The sequence below is a fragment of the Misgurnus anguillicaudatus genome, chromosome 18 (assembly GCF_027580225.2).
Source record: "Misgurnus anguillicaudatus chromosome 18, ASM2758022v2, whole genome shotgun sequence".
Taxonomy (NCBI): Eukaryota; Metazoa; Chordata; class Actinopteri; order Cypriniformes; family Cobitidae; genus Misgurnus; species Misgurnus anguillicaudatus.
In genome coordinates, this window is record NC_073354.2 from 21,547,663 (window position 1) to 21,568,206 (window position 20,544).

Sequence of the window (20,544 nt, forward strand, 5' to 3'; positions counted from 1 at the left end):
TAACAATCAAGTGAAGCTCCTAAATACTTCAGATTTTCACATAATGCATCTACATTTTAAGCTATTTATCGTACCTTGCAACTGAGCTAGGACAATCAAATTAACTACTAACTTGAACTGGTTATAGTCCCATACTTATCCTAAATAGTGACTATAAACTACATAGACTACTGTATAATACTTTCAGACCGCTAATGATTACTTTGAAGGCTCCAAAGACATTCCCTGCCCAACTTTAGCATGTACATGCTAAACAACTATATCCAACTGTGCTAATTGCAATGGTTTCTTTTGCCAAATGCTGAGGTTTTTGGTTCTAGTCTAAGTGATTTTGTGAGCATCTCATCCGCTGTTCCCCGTAGAGCTCTAATCTAATGGCCTTGGCGTCAGAGGGAGGAAAGCAATGCACAGAGCTGCCAGATTCTCCTTTTTAAAGCCCCTGAAAGATTGGGGGGATGGAGATGTGGTCGAGGGGGATGGTGCGGGCCCATCGGGTCTGAGCTCTGAGACGTACCCACAACTCAAGGGCACCGGCACCATGGAGTCTCTCTGGTGTTTCCATTCCAGTCTTATCACCCCCCATGTCCTATTTCACAAGGAGCTCTGCGATTACTCTCACATTTAGCATGCTACTTAATCTAAGACCCTCAGCCTGGTCTTAGACATGCTTATCAAATACGAAAATTAATGAAGGCACCTTTATTTCAACTTTCCAAACAGAACGATTTTGCAACAATGTATGAATCAAAATATATTTTTTACTTTCTCACAAAACAGAAGGGACCTTAAGGTGCCGGGACATCAGATGTTACAATGGTTACAGCTATCATTTAATACACCTGCTTGCTGTGACCCCTCAAGTGGGCTACTTCAAGCTCCTAAATCCAATCACTACTGTCCAAAACTCAAGTTTGACCCTAGGGTGACCCAATCCCAATTTTAAAAAAATCTGCCCGGTCGAGCTTATTAACCCAATGCCTGCCTCATAATTGCTCTTCTGCTGGTTACTGATTTCATTAAAGTGATCTCAGCTTTAGGGAAGGTTCTTCTGGCAAAGGGACAGTGGACAGCACTGGCCAATGCTTCCATGTCGTCAATGCCATGTAATTTGTTTATAGACACCTGGCATAATCACTAGCCAACACCTAAACATAGGCGTAGGGCCAAGGGGTGAGTTCTGTGCTCAACACAAACAATGGTTGTTTTGCCACTGTTGAACCTTGTTTATACTCGACGCGTCCGCATGAGCGCGTTGATGCATGCGGCAAATATGACGTCAATGTGGACTGGGTGGTCGTGTGCATTTCGTGTAGAGGTGTGCACTGCAATTTTTGAAACCGTACGCACAGATCCGCATCTGAAAATGACCGTCATCAAGGCGATTCTGTCCGAGCAGGCAAGAATGTGGCGTGTCTCTTTGATCAATCCATGCAAAACATTTATCTGACACTCTTAAAGTATGAAATCACAAACTCACACATATGATTCAGAATTATTGGCCTGTATGTGTATTAAATGTAGCACTGGATGAGTATTAAAATACAAACCTTGAGATTTCTGTATTGTTTGTTTAGTAAAAACGTTAATCAAATGATAACGTTTAATAAAGACATATTTAAAGGATTAGTCCATTTTCTTAAAAAAATCCAGATAATTTACTCACCACCATGTTATGCAAAATGTTGATGTCTTTCTTTGTTCAGTCAAGAAGAAATTATGTTTTTTGAGGAAAACATTCCAGGATTTTTCTCATTTTAATGGACTTTAATGGACCACAACACTTATTAGGTTTAATGGAGTTTAAAATTGCAGTTTTAAAGGACTCTAAACAATCCAAAAGAGGCATCCAGCGAAACGATTGTCATTTTTGGCAAGAAAAACTAAAAATATGCACTTCCAAACCACAACCTCTCGTCCTCCTCCGGTCGTGCGACGCGCCAGCGTGACCTCACGCAATACGTCATCACGTCAAGAGGTCACGGATGACGTATGCGAAACTATGCCCCAGTGTTTACAAGTGTGGAGAAAGAGGACCGTTCCGACATTGTTGTATGTCGAATGATAATAATTAATGCCTTTGTGTGTGTTTCATATATGTAACACATGACCTTTTGACTTCATTACACAATAACGTGAGGTCGCGCTGGCGCGTCACACAGCCGGAGGAAAACGAGAAGTTGTGGTTTAAAAGTGCATATTTTTTATTTTTCTTGCCAAAAATGACAATCGTTTCGCTAAATAAGACCCTTATGCCTCGTTTGGGATCATTTATAGTCATTTGAAACTGCAATTTTAAACTGCATTAAAACAAATAAGTCAATTGAAATGAGAAAAATTAGAAAAATCCTGGAATGTTTTCCTAAAAAAAAAAATTTTTCTCGAGTGAACAAAGAAAGATATCAACATTTTGGAAAACATGGTGGTGAGTAAATTAGCTGGATTTTTTTTAAAGAAAATTGACTAACCCTTTGAGAGATGTTTTTTTATTCATGTTCTCATATTTAAATATCAAGCTCTAATGTTACAAGTACCAATGTTTTTCCAGCGAACAACTTCTGTCCTCTCCTTTGTGTTAGTTTTGGACTGGATTGCTCCAAGTCGCCCCCTGTTGTTTCAAAGAATAGTGCAACAGCGAGCCCATTAACAATAAACGGCTCGCCATTTGTTGAGATGCGCAGGCAATCGCGAGTATAAACAAAGTGCGAGTATAAACAAAGCTTTACGCTTCGTTGACTTCGTAAGACTTCGCTGAAGTAAAAGTGTGAGAATTCTGCACGTACTACACCTTAAAACTGGAAATTATGTTATCATGACATACTTAAGGACAAGCACTGTTACGTACTAATGAATTAGGTGTAAGAATATATACACCTCACTGACCAATATGTGATGAGACGATTTAAATATTCCACTTACAGGTAAGAAGAAATTACCAACTACCAACTGTATGTTTACCGTGCCTGACAGCAGTCAAGCAACCACATGTCTTTGCGGGCTGGGAGGGGAAGCCAGAAAATGACGGAGGCTTTCATTAAACTGTCATTTATAGATTACATGTAGCAGACCCCTGCCTGGGCTCTAAGCACAAACCCATATGAGCATAAAGAGTGAAATATGTGACCACATGTTTCCCTCATACAAAAGGTAGAGGCTATGGAAGCTAAAACCTAGCAAAATGCTCCCTCTGTAGGCCAAAAGGAGACCTGCATGAGGGAAGCAACCCATGTCAAGGTCGACACTGTGTTGAAAGGTGACAACGCGTCAGTCTCGTCTAAATTTATCATGGCAAACTTTCATCTCCATACTAGAGATGGTCGTGTGAAGAAAGTCATATAAAGAAGATCTGAATTGGTGTCTGGTTGAAGGACGATCTCTCGAACACCTTGGTAAAGTCTGGGTGTTTTTCACAATAGAGCAGATTACAAACAATTATGCAGTCACTGTTGTTTGGGCCCAAAATCAAAAAGGCCAGGAATACTTCCGGCCATTTTGCTGGAGTGCAGAGATTCTTTGAAAGAACAGGAAGGGAAAACAGAGTTTCCCACAGGCTGTCTGTGAGCTGAGCTCTGTAGCCTTCTCACTCTCAAAACAACAGCTCAATGCAGCAGTGCCATTACAACAATGTGCAGAAGTATTCTGTGAAAGCTTAATTAGTCACGAAAGCTACACCAGCAACATGTATGTATACAAACCTGTTGGGTGGACTCACCAACGTTGACAGCAAAGGGAAAAAATGCTGGAAGATGAGTTTTGCCAAAGTGCATGTGATTAAGGGATGATGGAAAACTGTAAACAATGCTACTACATAGTCCAAAACAACCTAAGCATCTTAAATCAGCATAACTGGTTAACTTATTTTTTCGTGATCTTATTTCTTGTTTCTTTGTTTTTATAAATACTTGATATTTATTTGTTGTATGACAATAGCTATTGTTTCCATTCAGAGTGCGCAAAATTGGAACATCGCATAAAACATCTGAGAATAAAGCACCATTTCCACGGAATATTAATTTGGATATTAATATTAAAGGGATAGTTCGGCCAAAAACGATATTAAACCCATGATTTACTCACCCCCAAGCTGTCCGAGTTGCATATGTCCATCGTTTTTCAGACAAACACATTTTCGGATATTTTAGAAAATATTTTTGATCTTTCTGTTGATTAAATGTAATGTTACGGGGTCCAGCAATAGTCCACGACCTTTAAGTCCAAAAAAAGTGCGTCCATTCTTCACAAATTAAATCCAAACGGCTCCAGGATGATAAACGAAGGTCTTCTGTGGGTAATCCGTGCGGTGTTGTTGTAGAAATATCCATATTTAAAATGTTATTAACGTAATTAACTACCTTCCGGTAGCACCACCATTTTAGACTCAGGAGAGAGTATTAGCGTAGTGTACGCACTTTTCTTAGTGACGTATGACAAATTCGGAGGGCGGGGGCACAGAGCAGCAGCAGAGAAACTCTGTACGCTGCGTAAGCTCTCATCCTGAATGCGCATCACTCTAAGATGGCTCCCCGGAAGGTAGTTTATAACGTTAATAACATTTTAAATATGGATATTTCTACAACAACACCGCACGGATTACCCACAGAAGACCTTTGTTTATCATCCTGGAGCCGTTTGGATTTAATTTGTGAAGGATGGACGCACTTTTTTGGACTTGAAGGTCGTGGACTATTGCTGGACCCCGTAACATTACATTTAATCAACAGAAAGATCTAAAATATTTTCTAAAATATCCGAAAATGTGCCCGTCTGAAAAACGATGGACACATGCAACTCGGACAGCCCGGGGGCGAGCAAATCATGGGTTCAATATCGCCCTTGGCCGAACTATCCCTTTAATTTGGTTGTCACTTCACCGTTTATTGGTTAATCCTGTTTTGTACACACAAAGTTCAGTCATTTACGGCAGTGGTTTTCAAACTGGGGGCCGCGAGATGGTGCCGGGGGGCCCCAGTTTTATGACATATGAAATACATTAATTTATCATGAATTCTGTGTAATTAAACCTAAAAAAATAAGGCTACTAACCAAAAGCACTACTTTTTTGTATAATTTAATGTTTTTTTTAATTAAAATGTTGAGTTTTAGAACAGTTTTTTCTTCGGGGGGCAGCGAAGGAATGCACCGTACACAAGGGGGGCCGCACGCTGAAAAAGTTTGGGAACCACTGATTTACGGGACTGACAACTGCATTCTACAACCGCATTAACTCCCACAAAATGCAGGTAGTGACAACCGCATTTACAGAAACTCTGCATAGTGTGTACATAACTGAACTGAACAACTAGTAGTTAATAAATTGTTTAAACGTGCATCATGGACATGACAGGTCTCTCTTCTAAAATAAATGCCTAGAAAGGGAAAAAGGCTTCTGTATGGGCGGTGCAGAAAATGACAGAGGCACGAGCGTTTGCTTATAGTGTTGCCAGATTTTGCACAGAAAAAAAACAGCGAACAAGAAAAATCCAATAATAAACCAAAATAAACCCAAATGCTTTACTTCAAAGATCAAAATATTGGGACCAGCATCTTTAGACCTTAATAACACCAAAAACTTGATTGCTTCATGAGCCAAATCCCATAAACGGTAAGCGCCAAAACGGTATGCAAGTACAAAACAGACGAAGACCTAACAAAACACTGCAAGACAGCCCGCTGTGGAGCAGACTCAAAAATGCTTACAATGCACAACACCAAGACGACGGAGGTTTATTGCAAAACATAACGCTGTTAAATTATTTTGGTCAAAGCTGTGAGTCATAAGCATGCGAGACGGCAGAACATTGCTATGGTTATCTCTGTGTCAATCATCAATCATATTGAGTGAGTCTTGTTCCGTACCTACATGAAACCAACATTTAAGGGATTCACTCCCGCATTTAAACGCGGTTGTCACTCCCGAAAGTTTGCAGTGTGTACGAGGCCAAAGAGAACGAAAACCTAATTTCTTGTGATGTTAGAAGCCTTAGTTTTAAGTGTATAATAAAGTACTTGCGCATCAGATCGCACACACAAAACTCAGTAAACGTATCCTGTCATCTTGCTTTTAGAGGCGGATGACTGCTCTATCGACGCAGTCTTGTAAGACAGATGGTTCTGGAAGATCCTTATACCTAACCACGTTGGTGACAGGCTTTTGCTACAAAGTTTTAGAATGACAAAAACAACATTCAGATGCTGTGTACTGAAATCTATCCGGTGGTTAGTCCAGTTATGCCGTTGAATCCCAGTTAACCACAGTTACGACAGAAAAAGCACATGACTTTTTTGATTTGCATCAAGGATTTTATTCTGTAAATGTGTTTCCATCGGGTCTCAAATGTAAATTGGAGAAAAGCCTGGCTTTTGTCAAGTAAATTTTGCATATTTAGTAAAATTAACTAATTCTTATCAAAATCTACCCTGTCAACTGATATTGATGAGGTTTGCTCCTTTTGTGGTTTTATGAACAAAACTGTTCGCCATTTATTTTATGACTGTAATTTATCCAGTCAATTTTAGGTTTACTTAAGTGCTTTTTTAGCTCTATAAATAGCTTCACCAAAGATGTTATTTTCTATTATGAATGTCCTAAAATGTTTTTCCTTAAAAATACTATTAACTAGGGCTGGGTATCGATTCAGATGTTCCAGATCGATTTGATTCCAGTTCACAAGCTATCAAATCGAATCGTTTCTCGTTTCAATTCCAATTCTCTGGCCGATTTTTATACTCTATTCAACTCAATGAATATAGATTATATAGATAGAATATTATATTATATTATGTTAAAATATAGACTGAATGAATGAATGAATGACAGGCTCGCCCCTCGCTCCATGGTAACATCGCACAAGGCAAAAAAGAGGGTAACATCTAGTGGAGAAGACTAGTAAATAGATTAACGTTAATGTTACGTTCATTGTTTGCAGACATAAATGTGGGGAAAAAAATCAATTTGTGGCCTTTGAGAATCGATTTTGAATCAACCACGTAAAAAAAAACGACTAATCAAAAAATCTATTTTTTTTGCCCAGCCCTACTTATAACTTTTTTTTAAATGCCAAAGTCTTTATCTACAAACAAAAATGGCTTAAATCCCCACTGTATTTTCTACGTTATTTTCTATCTGAAATTAGATTAACTGTTTCATCTTTAAGACTTATGAAGAAGAAAAAATGTACACTATTTTTGCAATACTATGATGATTTGTTTAAAGATGTGACTTAAATTATGCACTTTTCTAACTCATTTATTGAACTTATAGTTGTAAATTTTATTTCATTTTAATTGTACCCCTCCAAAAAAAGTGTTATCATCACAATTTATGCACATTTATTGTTATTATCATATAAAAAATGTAAACGACTAAACTAGGTTTACATGTTTTTAATGCAGATTTTCAGAATCTATGCACAGCATCTTGATGTTTCCATCCAGCGTTTTGTGCATTTAGGTGCATTAAAAAAGGAAACATAGCTAGTGTATACAGAAAAGTTGGTGGTGTGGTACGGAAAAAAACAAAAAGTGGTGGTAAAAAGTTTGTAACTACAACTTAAAAAGCAAAAAAGTCACTGGAAATTGTTGTACACTCAATTCACTAGGGGTGTAACAAATCACAAAACTCATGGTTCGTATCACATTAAGCTTTTTGAGGCACGGATCAAATCATTTTTCTCATGAGCAAAAAAAATGTAATAAGAAAAAATAAAGAAATTACAAACATTTATAAAAAAAAATTGCACATTTAGTAAGGTCTAAAATTGGCATTAGGTACAGAAATGGAATTAAATGAATAATAGCACTGTCTTAATTCACAATTATATTTAATTTATACAATAAGGAAGTGATTTCCTCTTTGTCTTGGGTTGTTTGATTAACATTAATGACACACACATAAGTAGGTTAATTGAGGTTACGGTCTCTTTAAGATAAGCACGGACCTGGTTTCCGCCTCTAATCTATACATACACTTAAGACATAAACAAATGTTTTTATTAGAAAAAGAATAATGTGGTATTTCTTTTGTGTCCTATCAAGAACATAAAGATTCTATGTTCGCTTGCTTTTTAAAACGCGTCTCTCCGTGTGTACACTTTTGAGTGCACTTAAACGTGCGCACACCAGGACGAAGAGTGAATTCCAAATGGCGCTTTGGGAAGGGGATGTGACATAAACAGTCGCTCCACATAAAGGGCAAATATTGTTGCTTTTCAGTGCTCTATTTGCCACATGTATTTTAATGTACTACAGTAGCGTAACTCTCTTTAAAGTTTACAAATCAAGAGTTCTGATTGTTGAACAGCATAGGGACGATCACGTCTGATTGGAATTGGACCAGACACATTTAACCACATATGCACCTGTGCGTACAAAAAACTGCTCACTTTAGCGCCTTTCGTGATAAAATAGTTCAAAAATTACTTGAGTCAAGCCTTTAAAACACGTGCAAATTATAAAATCGCATGCGATCCGAAACGTGGGTCGTGATCCGTACTGATCACGGATCAACTGCGATCCGTTACATCCCTACAATTCACCAGTATTCAGTTATTGCTATAGCTGTACAACACTCCACCGACCTCTATATGAAGGTGTGTGACTATAATTCCCTTAGCCTGTGGTGAGACCGCCAGCGTACTTCAATGACTCTTACCCGGTCCTATGTCACTTCCTTCCCTGAGTACAATATGACTCTGAGAAAATGGGAAAAGTGCGCTGTGAAACACCTTAAGCCTGTGAATGAACATTCAGAGCGATACACACACACACAAACACACCGGCATACACACGCATTCAATAAGCTTACCTAACGCAGCGCACAAACAATGTCCAATAGTCCAACTTCCTTTCTTTGTCCCCCCTCCCAACTTCACAAGAACTCCCAGACTCGAACTCCTACCAGTCTGCTCCCAGCAAATATACAGTCAGGAACACAAACATGCCCATAAAGACGCAAACACAGACGCAAGGCTCATACTGTTCTTCTTATCTGCACAGTTGCCTGAAGTATCCCCTGACTCTATTTGTGTTTCCGCTGTTTACTAACTGTGTGTTTTCCGCACCACACCAATGCACTATGATGACGCTGGCCAACAGGTGCACCAGCCCCAAGAAATGACTACAGGGAATCTACCCTACCTGACTTGGGAGTAAATGTGACTGTATCTGAAGCAGTTTCTGTACATTTTCTGGCCTTCACAGGGCCCCAAAGTCTTACTGTAAGGAGCAGTGTGCAATGTCTGCAGGCTGGTTTGTATTGGATTTAAAAGAGGGAGTTGTCTCTGTGGAGGCATTATAAATTTCAAAAAGACTTAAGACTTCCTTTCGAGACACTCGAAAGCATTACGAACAAACCAATGAACGGTGAGAAAGTCCTTTGACTTAAATAAAAACGTCTTTGCCGGGACAATAGCCGGACGCACATTTCTTGGAGAAATGAAGTACCACTAACGCGATTACATTTTACAAACGAGCAAACATAACAAACTCACGCCCATGGATTTCACCTACCTGGAATCCTTATAAAGGACCAGCCGTGTCTCTGTTGTAGTGCCACGACGCCCCCTGGGCTCTGTGGGTGGAAGGTCTGAGAGCGTTGCGCCCAAGCACAAGCAAGCTCGGGAGAGCCGTACAGGAAACACTGCTTGGCAATGAGATTTCCACCGTCACGTATTAATCTCCATTCATACTCAGCACTCCGGTCCACACAGTATCGTTCCATGGGAACTGAAGTTACCTAGGGAATAAACAAAAAACAGTCAATACCCCAAGTCTGTTTACATCACCAAAACTTTGTATAACCAAATTGTCCTTTTCTCTATTTTTTATTATTTTAGTTAGGTTGTTTGCCTTTTTGGATGGTGGGATACAAAATCGCTTCGAAACTTCAATAGTTGATACCAATATCAGTGACATCTATTGATTCGTTACCAATTTTGATACCACAACAAAACTTAAAATTATTGAATGATAATTTCCCAGTAAGTGTTTTCTTATCAATATTGTTGTATATAAACGCATTAATCTGCATTAAAATTAAAAGTATAATACACAGATCCAATACTTAAACAATCTGCCTTCTTTTTTCAGTATGGCCGCAAATGGCACTTTTGACATCCCAATTTGAAACACTAAACAAATCAGACCTCGAGGTGAAGCGAAAAATCATTTCCAGTTGCTGCGCACACACACACACACGCACAACCCCGTATTTCTGACATTTTGTCCGAACCCCGTCGCTTCGGCAGGAAAACGTGGCAGAGGTCACTGGTGCTAGCAGCGCTAACAGGCCTTTGAGTAACAGATGACCGTTTCCTGTAGTGATTCACACCGCACACAATCCCTTCCATTCTCCATTTCTTTCCTCTCAAGATCTCTCCCTCTCTCGCTAACTTTATCCCTCTTTCAGCTTTATGGAGAATTTTATGGCGTGCTGACAAGCGGATGATATTATCTTCCTTTCATTCTTATCTCTGATGAAAAACAGCTCGGCTTGGCCGTGCTTCCAGTTTTGTAGCGAACAGCTGACCAATGGGAGCACGGACACGCAGATGTGGCCTTAAAAAGCCAACAAGGTCAAGAGTCCCTCATGAATAAAAAGAAAAAAGGCTACTAATCTATCTTATCACTTTCCCACAGTGCCCATATGCCCCGGTGCCTAGGGGATAGTGCCAACGCGGTGCCAATTCTCACAGCAAAGCCATGAGGCCAGACACAATCCCGAATCTCAGGGCTGGAATAACACTGAGATAGCCCAGGTCCCATACTACCATTAGCCAAGTTAACCGCAGATGTTTGAGGGGAAAAAGAAAACAGTTTATCACACATGACTAAACCATTAACGTTGTGGATATGTTTTGATATGACCGCGTAAAACTGATAAATGTCTCAGCAAGCTTAGTGTTATTTATCCAAGTAAGACATGTTCCTGGATCAATGTCCTTTGCTAAATCTGTTAGATCATAGTTTGTGTAGCTAGGTAGGTAGAGCATTGCATTAGCGGTGCAAAGGTTGTGGGTTCGATCCCCGAAAACACACATGGACAAATAATGAATAGCTTAAAAGCAAATGTAAGTCACTTTGGATAAAAGTGTCACTTTTTAGCATAAATGTAAAATGAAAGATATGGGGTTATGGTTAAAGGATTAGTCCATTTTCTTTAAAAAAAAATCCAGATAATTTACTGACCACCATGTTATCAAAAATGTTGATGTCTTTCTTTGTTCAGTCGAGAGGAAATTATCTTTTTTGAAAAAACATTCCAGGATTTTTCTCATTTTAATGGACTTTAATGGACCCCAACACTTAATAGTTTTAATGCAGTTTAAAATAGCAGTTTCAACGGAGTTTCAAAGGACTCTAAATGATCCCAAACGAGGCATACTAACGTATTTGCGTAATGACGTCGAAAGGTCACGTGTTACATAATGAAACACACATTTGCGGACCATTTTAAACAATAAACTGACACAAAGCCATTAATTAGTATCATTCAACATACAACAACCTCTTTCTCCACACTTTTAAACACTGGGGCACAGTTTCAATACGTCATCCATGACCTCTTGACATTATGACGTATTGCGTGAGGTCGCGCTGGCGCGTCACAGGACCGGAGACAGACGAGAAGTTGTGATCCAAAAGTGCATATTTTTTATTTTTCTTGTCAAAAATTACAATTGTCTCGCTAGATAAGCCCTTATGCGTCGTTTGAGAGCGTTTAGAGTCCTTTGAAACTGCAATTTTTAACTGCATTAAAACTGTTACGTGTTGGGGTCCATTAAAGTTAGAAAAATTGTGGAATGTTTTGCTCAAAAAACATAATTTCTTGTCGACTGAACAAACAAAGACATCAACATTTTGGATGACATGGTGGTGAGTAAATTATCTGAATTTTTTTAAGAAAATTGACTTATTCTTTAAGGTTAGCGGTAGGTTAGGCTATGGTTAAAGATAAGAACAAGAATTTGTACTGACTTGGATTGCATAAGAAGAATGTTGTTCAAGGACCTTGTAATAGCATACGATATTGTAAGTCTACCATTTCCCTCCAACACCAAATACACAATGTTTTTGGAAAATCCCATAGTTTAAAAGCAGTGATTTTCCCAAATGAAACTTGTTCCTAGATTACAATCCTTTACTGGGACAGAACAAACATTCCTACTAACTAATCAGATATTATGGCTAGTATTATGATTATAAAAGCATTCATATCAACCTATCATTTCCCTCTGATTTAAGTGGTAATTTCTGGCTAAAGTTAGCGAGAGATTGTTTGATAAAAAATGTACTGGGACCAGCAAAGGACATCATAAGTTTTGACTACGATGTACAAATTCTAAATGTCTTGAGAATATCTCAAAACTGGTGTGGTTTTGCTGGGTTACACATTCACAGCCAGAGAAGCAGGCCTTAACCAAGACCTCTGATTTCTCACTGGTGGCCTTGTGTTGTTTGGTTACTCTCCACCGAGGTCATGATCAGCTGAGCAGAAGATCTGTCAGGGGTCAACAAGGAAAAATAAACTAGGCCTTATAGTGAGGGCCCACACAGAGAAGAGGGCTTTTATTTCTGATAAGTTTGTTTTTAATCCAGCAGGAGACCCGTGTCAGCAGCTGACCACCCTCAGTAAAAATCCACACTGATGGATGTCCGTCTCTTGCCAACTAAACGCATTTACTGGATTTGAGAAACACAATTACTGGATATAGAAATGAGCGTTGCAATGGAATCGCTTCAAACCGCTAAACCGACTGAAGTTTCTGCCAGTTAATATCTCTCACTGGGATGCTTTTTTGGGTTTGGGTGTGCATGTGTGGGTGTTACCCTGGGTGTGACGGTGAATAAAAACTTGGGTGGCTGAGTGGGTTGGCAGGGCCTGAACGTGTGAGCGGATGAGCGTCTGCTGTAGATCTTCACGTCGGTGTGACAGAGCAGCAACGGCCGTGTGGAGGTGAACAACAAATCCTGTACGACAGAAAGCAGAATAAAAACATTTTAATACAATCAAAGTTGCCATAAGACAAGAACGGTTATTGGTTTTAAGCAACTTTTATGAAAAATTTTGATCCATTTCAAATGTTGACTAGTGTTTAAACAGGTATGACCAAATGCATGTGTGGCTGTTTTCGAACAAGTCAAATAAGAGAACATGGAGCAGCAGCGCCTCCTAAAGATCATCTTTCTCATTACAACTTACTGCTAATCTACCATGTACCCAATTCCCATCTCAACAACTCTATTTGTCACAAGCCTCATATTTAGCACAAGTGATACCACTAAAGGAGACCACAGTGGTTCCAGACCTCCAGATGGAGTCACAGTTAGAGCTACACCTCTAATGACCCACATGAATCATAAAGACCAGACTATATATCTGCCTGTTTCCTGCCTGCATCGACACAAACGGACAAGCATAAACAGACCTGTCGACTTCATTTAGAGAAGACTGGGCTAATGATGAATGAGGTGTGAAAGACATATAGAGAGAAAGAAAGAAACTCAGCAGGACTGGTTGTGTCTGGAGACCCACTGTCTCGACTCCCCTCCCAATCGTTTCATAAACCACACGCTTGGGGCAACACGACTGGAAACTCTCACCAAAATGGCAATGACAGTGCAAACACAAGAAAGCATCAAGACCATTATGATTCTCACAGCATTGGGTGCCTGAAGCTACAAAGGGACTGACACAAATAAATGAAAGGTTCATTTCCAACTAAAAATATTCAAAGGACAATTCTGTGGTGCGGATACTTCAGTTCACACCCCTCTTTAGACCCTGATAACAAAGCGCAAGTTTAAATTTAAAGACTGGAAACCAGACATTCCTTGGTAGCAAAACCCTTCCCAATACAAACACGAATCTTTGATTTACAACGCGAAAGCGTTAAACCTCTGAATATATCATCTGTATTCTGTCAACATAAAGTTGACAAATCACGGCATGTTGCATGCTCTCAATATTTGGAGAAAACTGAACTACTTTAACCTGCTAAATTTCCAAACACATGAAATATAAGAAAGGGGGCAGGTGCTTTCACTTTGGCCAGAAGCACAGTCGGCAACTATGCGTAAAGGTTTTCGGGTTCTTAGCATCATGACACTGTTGGCTGAATACGGGCCACCTGAGGCTCTCTGAGCACTCGATACTAGCCGATCCGCATTTCCACACGGGGAGATGGTTGTTGTGGTGTCGTGTTCCCCATCCATGCCCCAGTGAAGCTAGGAGACGCTGTGTGGTACAAAAGCCAGAGTGGGAAGTGGATAATATTACACCTCAGTCAGCACCTTCGGATAACAGTTTCCCCTGCCTGTAGCTCCGACGCACGCCAACACACCAAACCACTTCACAACAGATTAACCCCTGCCGTCGTTTGGCCTCGTGTGCTACAGAAAGACTCAAATCCCCCAGGTGACGACATTGGGACATTCGGCTTCACTTTCTTTATCCTATTTCTTCTCCCCAATTATAAGCATCGATATTCCCATCAGCGGCCGATATAGGGCAACATTCGAGCGTTCTGTGGGTGAGTGGAAATAGGCTTCCAAAGAAAAAGGTACTGAGAGCGTATACACCGAAACACGAGCCCTTCTAGCTAATGAAAGATGAGGGTCATTTAATCTGGTACTGTGGGGTAACCCAAGGCAGGAGTAGACCTGTTCCCTCATACATTAAGTTCATCACTTCTCCGTAACGCTTACAAAACAGCAACCACCACAACACAAACAGCACCACTTATAGCCTTTTTGGTTAGTTTTTTTATGAAAACACTTAGAATAGTTATCCTCAAATCATAAAATGTCCTGCAAACCATCTCAATGACTCATGCATTATTGTGACATTATATATTTAATAGAGCTGCAAGATTAATCGTTAAAAGATCGTGATCTCGATTCGACCCTCTAAACGATCTTAATCCAGCATTTGACGATTCAGGTAATGATATTTTTAAGGAGGAAACACGCAGTTTCGTCAGTTCTCTCGACAACATGCAATCACAGCGGCCACGATGACGTCTTGACTCTTGAAGTCACATTTATGCTTGTGTTCGAGAAGTTAGACACAAAGAAACAGAAACTAAAGAGAATGAGTGAGGCAGAGCAATGCGCAGGTAAGTCCGACAAGAACCTTGACGTTGTTTTAGTACCAAAAAGAGGATCCTATTCCGGATCTTATCCCTTCCGAAAGGGTTTTTAGCACAGGGGGAAAAGCACTGCGTCCAAATAACCACACTTGCTCTCTTTGCACTTGACTGCTTACATTACGTTTTCCTGTATTTGGCCCAATTGTAGTGGTGGGTATAAAGATTAGGCGTGCATGTAGATTTATTCACCCGATGGACGTTCACGCCGCTAGCGAGTGTGTCAGAAAACGCTCGAATGCATTCCCTGGAATCCTCTGAAGCGTAGGTTTCCGCCTTGCGATTGGTTGCCGCGAACCGCGTCATAGCTCATAACCATAAAGTAATGTTAATCCATGTATACTAAAAATTTATATTTTAATTATTTTCTTTAAATAAAATGAATACATAATCACTCTACAATTAACATTAACTGAATTTAAAGATTATGTACACTTATCTGAAACGTTCAGAAGCATAATTCTTTGGACCTGTAAAAACTAAAGTTAAACTAATGTTCAGGGATTGTACATAACAAAGTTCTTGAGAATCGTGCAAGAATCATGATCTTTATTTTAAGCAAAAGAATCATGATTCTCATTTTATACAGAATCGTGCAGCTCTAATATTTAAGCACCACTAAGCAGAACATAAATTAAATTTCCCCACTAGCACTAGCAACGTTGTGGATTCGATTCCCAGGGAATGTATACCTTGTAATGCACTCTAAATTGCTTTGAATAAAAAAATTCTGCCATAAATGTAAATATAAACACCAATAAATGTCTAAAGAGGCGGATCTTGTCAAGAATAAGCTGGTGGAGTGGACTGGACTGTTAACCAATAGTTAAAAATTTACAGATGCTATTAGGGAGGCCACAATTATCAATATAATATTGAACCGTTCGGTACAATGTCCACAGTCAAATAAATTCAAATAAATTGCAGTTTTTGGTATGTGCTATACATTAGAGATATAAATCTTGGATGCTTATACAGAATACAAAAGGCCTAGTAATATTACTAATTATACTCTTGTTTCAGCTATAAAAGCAATTAGTATACTTGGGAGTCATGTGCATAGATAATGCAAGTTCACCTGTACAACAACACTGCTCTGGAGATTTGGGAACGATGTTGGCCGGTTTATCCATAGGATAAGATCTCTGCGTGAAAGACATGGTTTGTATAATCCAGCTCTCTCTTTGGCCTCATTCTCCTCCTCTTGATCCCACAAGCGACTGTGGTGAATCCTGTAGGCTGACTTAAAGGACAGATATAGGGCTAACCACCTGAGCAAAGAGAAAAATAAGTCATTTTAGCACCAGAACAGCACAATTTGTAAACACAAATACTTTTAATGCAATCAACTTAAGCTGCTTAAATATTTTGGCTGACATGAATAAATGCTGTGCCAAAGGGTATCCCAATATCTAAGGCTGTCAATCAACTAAAACCTATCATTTTGATTTATTTCATAATTTTCGTCGTTAAAGAATGAAAACTACATAGGGTTTTGTTTAATTATAAGATTTGGATGACACATTTCTGCATCAGTGCTCTTACAAGAACATTAAATACTGAACTCAATGCAATAATTCGATAATAAACTATTCCCCATATATTATGACCATATATTCCTTCCCGCTGCCATTCACATTTCAGTTAATGGTTTTTTATTTTACTATTTGAACTTTGTGCAAATAAAAATGTTAATAACTTGAACTTTGGGTAAATGTTCCATCTGTGTTTGATTTACAAATAAAATTACCCATAAAAATATTTTTTCTCCATCATTTGCTGATCAATGGATGCACCGCTAGGGACTTGAGCTTGCAAATTTGATAACATCCAATCAGCAGGTTCAGATCATTTTACAAATCAAATAAAACAGAATTAATAAATTTGTTATTGGCACTAAAATATTTAAACGTTAATCATGTGTGACTGCACAATCTGTAAGAACACAGTGTCTGATGTGAGAAACTGACCTCACTACGGTCCCCTGAAGCATGATGTTGGACATCTCGGCAGGAGAAACGTCAATGAAACGCAAGAAAGAAAAGCTGCTGGCTTCTTTGTCGGCTGCACCAATCAAAAATGTGACACAGATGAAAACAGAAGAAAAAATATACTTAATATATAACAAGAAATTCAACATTAATAAGGAATAATAATAATAATAATAAAGACTGACTTTTTCTATCAAACAAGGATTGTTGAATGTGCTGAGCAGAGAACGGAGAAAGCACAGTCTGCTTCAGCCTGAGGAGGACATAGACACATTAACCACATGTCACATCTGAAAAGATGAAAATGACGAAGATCAACTCACTTGGTCTTGCTGTGGTCAGATGTGCGGAGAAGGCCGTGTCGAAACATGAACTTGGACATGACGAAGGGCTTTAAGGACATGTGAAATGGAGAGCGTATCTCCTGTCGCTCAAACAAGTCTGGATGGTTACAAACCTTCAAGTGTAAATCAAGAACAGTTCAGTTGAAAAACAATGCACAATTTCAATGGCTAACACTTAGGTGTGCTCGCAGTGGGTCCATCTACCTTCCTGAACTGCATGACGAGGTTCATGAGACTGCTGGTGGTGGTGTGAGCCTGCTGGGCCGAACCCATGGATGACTGCAGCAGGTCCTCGATAGAGATCTTGTTTTTGAGAGCTTGGTAGAGCAGCCTTTGCCTGCTGGTCAGCTGGCAGTAGGTCAGGATTTCAATCTGAGAAGCAAGTACATGTCAGCATCGTATGGATACACATAAACATGCTTTACGTAAGGTGTGACATGCGACTGCAGGACGGCACCTTGTCAGAGAGCTCGTTCTCCACGTCCTTTTTGATTCGTCGCAGCATGAAAGGCTTCAGGATCATGTGCAATCTGGAAAGCTGGTCTGAAAGGACAAACCACAATACATGCTGGGATTTAGCACCAGTTTGGTACGCTGGAGCCTCCAGGATTATTAGAGACTAAACGGATATTGAAGGACAGTTTAAATAGTGTTGACTGACTTTCATCAATAGCTGATTTGTTCTCTGCGTGGCTCTCGATGTCCTTGGAAAACCACTCATTGAACTCCTCGTGGGAGTCAAACAGAGTCGGCATGATGAAGTGAAGTAGGGCCCACAACTGAAAAGAACAACAAAGGCGTCAGAATGCAATGGTGCCCACATTCACGCCAAAGTTTCGGGTGTGCACAGAAAATATGTTTATATCGGAATTCGTTTAACATAATTGCTACCATCTTACACAAGGAGCAAGCGGCAAAGATACTGAGATATTAACTCTTTCCCCGCCCTTGACGAGTTATCTTGTCAATTAAAATGAAACATTTGCATGAAAAAACGTGTTCCTGATTAGTTTTTATGGTAATGTGTAATACCGCTTACCCAATTTAAGAAAAAAATGAAGCAAAAAATTATTTATTAATTTTACACTCCATGTATGTTTTTGATAATCGTTCTGAATCTGATCTCTAACAAATTCCTTCACAAAAATGCAATTATTTCAGCTTTTTGCTAAAAAAATTTTTTTTTTGAAGAAAAATACCCATATTTAAAGGACAAGTTCGGTATTTTACACTTCAAGTCCTGTTTTCAGATTGTTTATGATGAAATAGAATGGTTTTGACTGAAATTTCGACATATGCGGCTGCCCCGAGAATTTTAGGGTGTTTGTGTTTCACCTCACACCTCTACAATGGGTCCAATGGTGCACTGGAACAATCCCTCCCAAAATGCACCAAACTCTCGTTTACAAAGACATGAAACTCACCGAGTGGCCAGGGGTGTCCACCGACATGCTCACACAAAAATCGCTGCAAAAGACGCTTTCCAACAGCTGTTTTAGCATTTGTTGTTAACTTGTGGAGCTATTTTTCCAAACGCCTCACACCCGTATATTCTTCCACCGAGAGCTTGAATAATAGACACTCCAGCCCAGGTGGTGGCGCTAATCGGCCAATGCCAATTGCAAGAATAGAAACAAAGTCCCCGGCGCGGAGTAATACCGTACCTCACAGCACATCTAATACAAGTCAATGGAGTTGGCAAAAACTACAATAAAACCTGTTGGAATGCGTATTTTGCTGCGATTTTTGTGTGAGCATATCAGTGAACACTCCCGACCACTCCGTGAGCCCCACGTCCCTGTTAGAAAGTCTAATGCATTCTAGGAAGGATTGCTCCAGTGCACCATTTAGGGCTGGAACGACGCGTCGACGTAGTCGATTACGTCGATTACGTAATTACGTCGATTTGCCGGAAATGCGTCGATGCGTCGCATTGTTTACGTTTTCAAATGAAGGCGGCTTCAGCTCCGACCGGATAATACAAGTGTTATACCAAACAGCCAGAACGTGATCAAAAGTGTGGGAATACTTTAAGCAGAGACCAAATAAAACACATACTGTGTAAAACTGAAATGGCATACCACAGCAGCGCAACATCTGTGCATGATCATCTTAAAAGAAAACAACCTGGAGCTCTCCGACCTCAGAATGACGCGACGGCAGCGTAAGTATTTGAATTTTTACAGTAAGTTGTTATACAACAATAGAATCAATGCAGGCATATATGGTGCTTAATACAGCTGTGTTTACATCTTAGTTTAATACGAGCTGCGAGACGCCTGACAGACACGACATTGCATCGCGTCTGGGCAGTATGTTGAAACAGTAAATAAAGAGCGGGACATGTTTAACTTTTTATATTAAGAAGTTATGAAATAATAAGTTACTGTGTTACACTGAGATAGGCATGTGCCCGCGTGCACTGAAAGCCAGCTGGCAGCGCGGAGTTCCCATAGCTTATTTTTTTGCTATGTGCCAGATATTATAAAAGCTCGTCTCGTTTGGTATTCCTGACATGCGTTTATTTAAAGTAACAGCAGCGTAAACGCCATTTATAAAATATTAGAAGATCATACTAACTAAATTTGTATTTACCCGAGACTTAAGAAAAGTTAAATGTTAAAGTTGATGCTAAATGAGAATGCAGTAACGTTACTACTGATAGTAATAATATTAACAGTAATAATATAATGGTTACATTTTATAATAAGGGTTCATGAATCACAATGAACTTATTTTTACTTCAGTCTGAACTAATGCTGAGTAAATGCATGTACTAATCATAAACTAATGAAGAGTCATCATTAAGTACAACATGACATGTTTTTTAGTTAATGTATTAATAAACAATGATTTCATTTTGTAGATGACTCTTCATTAGTTTATGATTAGCTCTAGGGCTGGAACAATAAAGAGCGGGACATGTTTTTATATTAATAAGGAGTTATTATTCAGTTTGATTTATTTTTATTTTACTTCTTTAATATTAATATATTTTATTTGTTTAAGGTGAATAATGCCCCTTTTGCACTGTTTATGTTAGGCTGAATTAATGTTGGACTTGTTTTT

The 20,544-nt window shown here is 39.3% G+C and overlaps 1 protein-coding gene across 1 annotated transcript in view; it reads right to left on the minus strand.

Annotated features, from left to right (window-relative positions):
- Positions 1 to 20,544, minus strand: part of ino80 (INO80 complex ATPase subunit) — a 54,213-nt gene that overhangs the window by 15,372 nt on the left and 18,297 nt on the right. Inside the window, exons 18-26 of the mRNA XM_055185542.2 lie at positions 18,137 to 18,254; positions 17,933 to 18,018; positions 17,680 to 17,847; positions 17,455 to 17,588; positions 17,317 to 17,384; positions 17,111 to 17,204; positions 16,219 to 16,411; positions 12,823 to 12,963; positions 9,505 to 9,730 (exon numbers count right to left, since the gene is read on the minus strand). Coding sequence (XP_055041517.2) covers positions 9,505 to 9,730; positions 12,823 to 12,963; positions 16,219 to 16,411; positions 17,111 to 17,204; positions 17,317 to 17,384; positions 17,455 to 17,588; positions 17,680 to 17,847; positions 17,933 to 18,018; positions 18,137 to 18,254 — 1,228 coding nt within the window. The remainder of the gene's footprint in view (positions 1 to 9,504; positions 9,731 to 12,822; positions 12,964 to 16,218; positions 16,412 to 17,110; positions 17,205 to 17,316; positions 17,385 to 17,454; positions 17,589 to 17,679; positions 17,848 to 17,932; positions 18,019 to 18,136; positions 18,255 to 20,544) is intronic.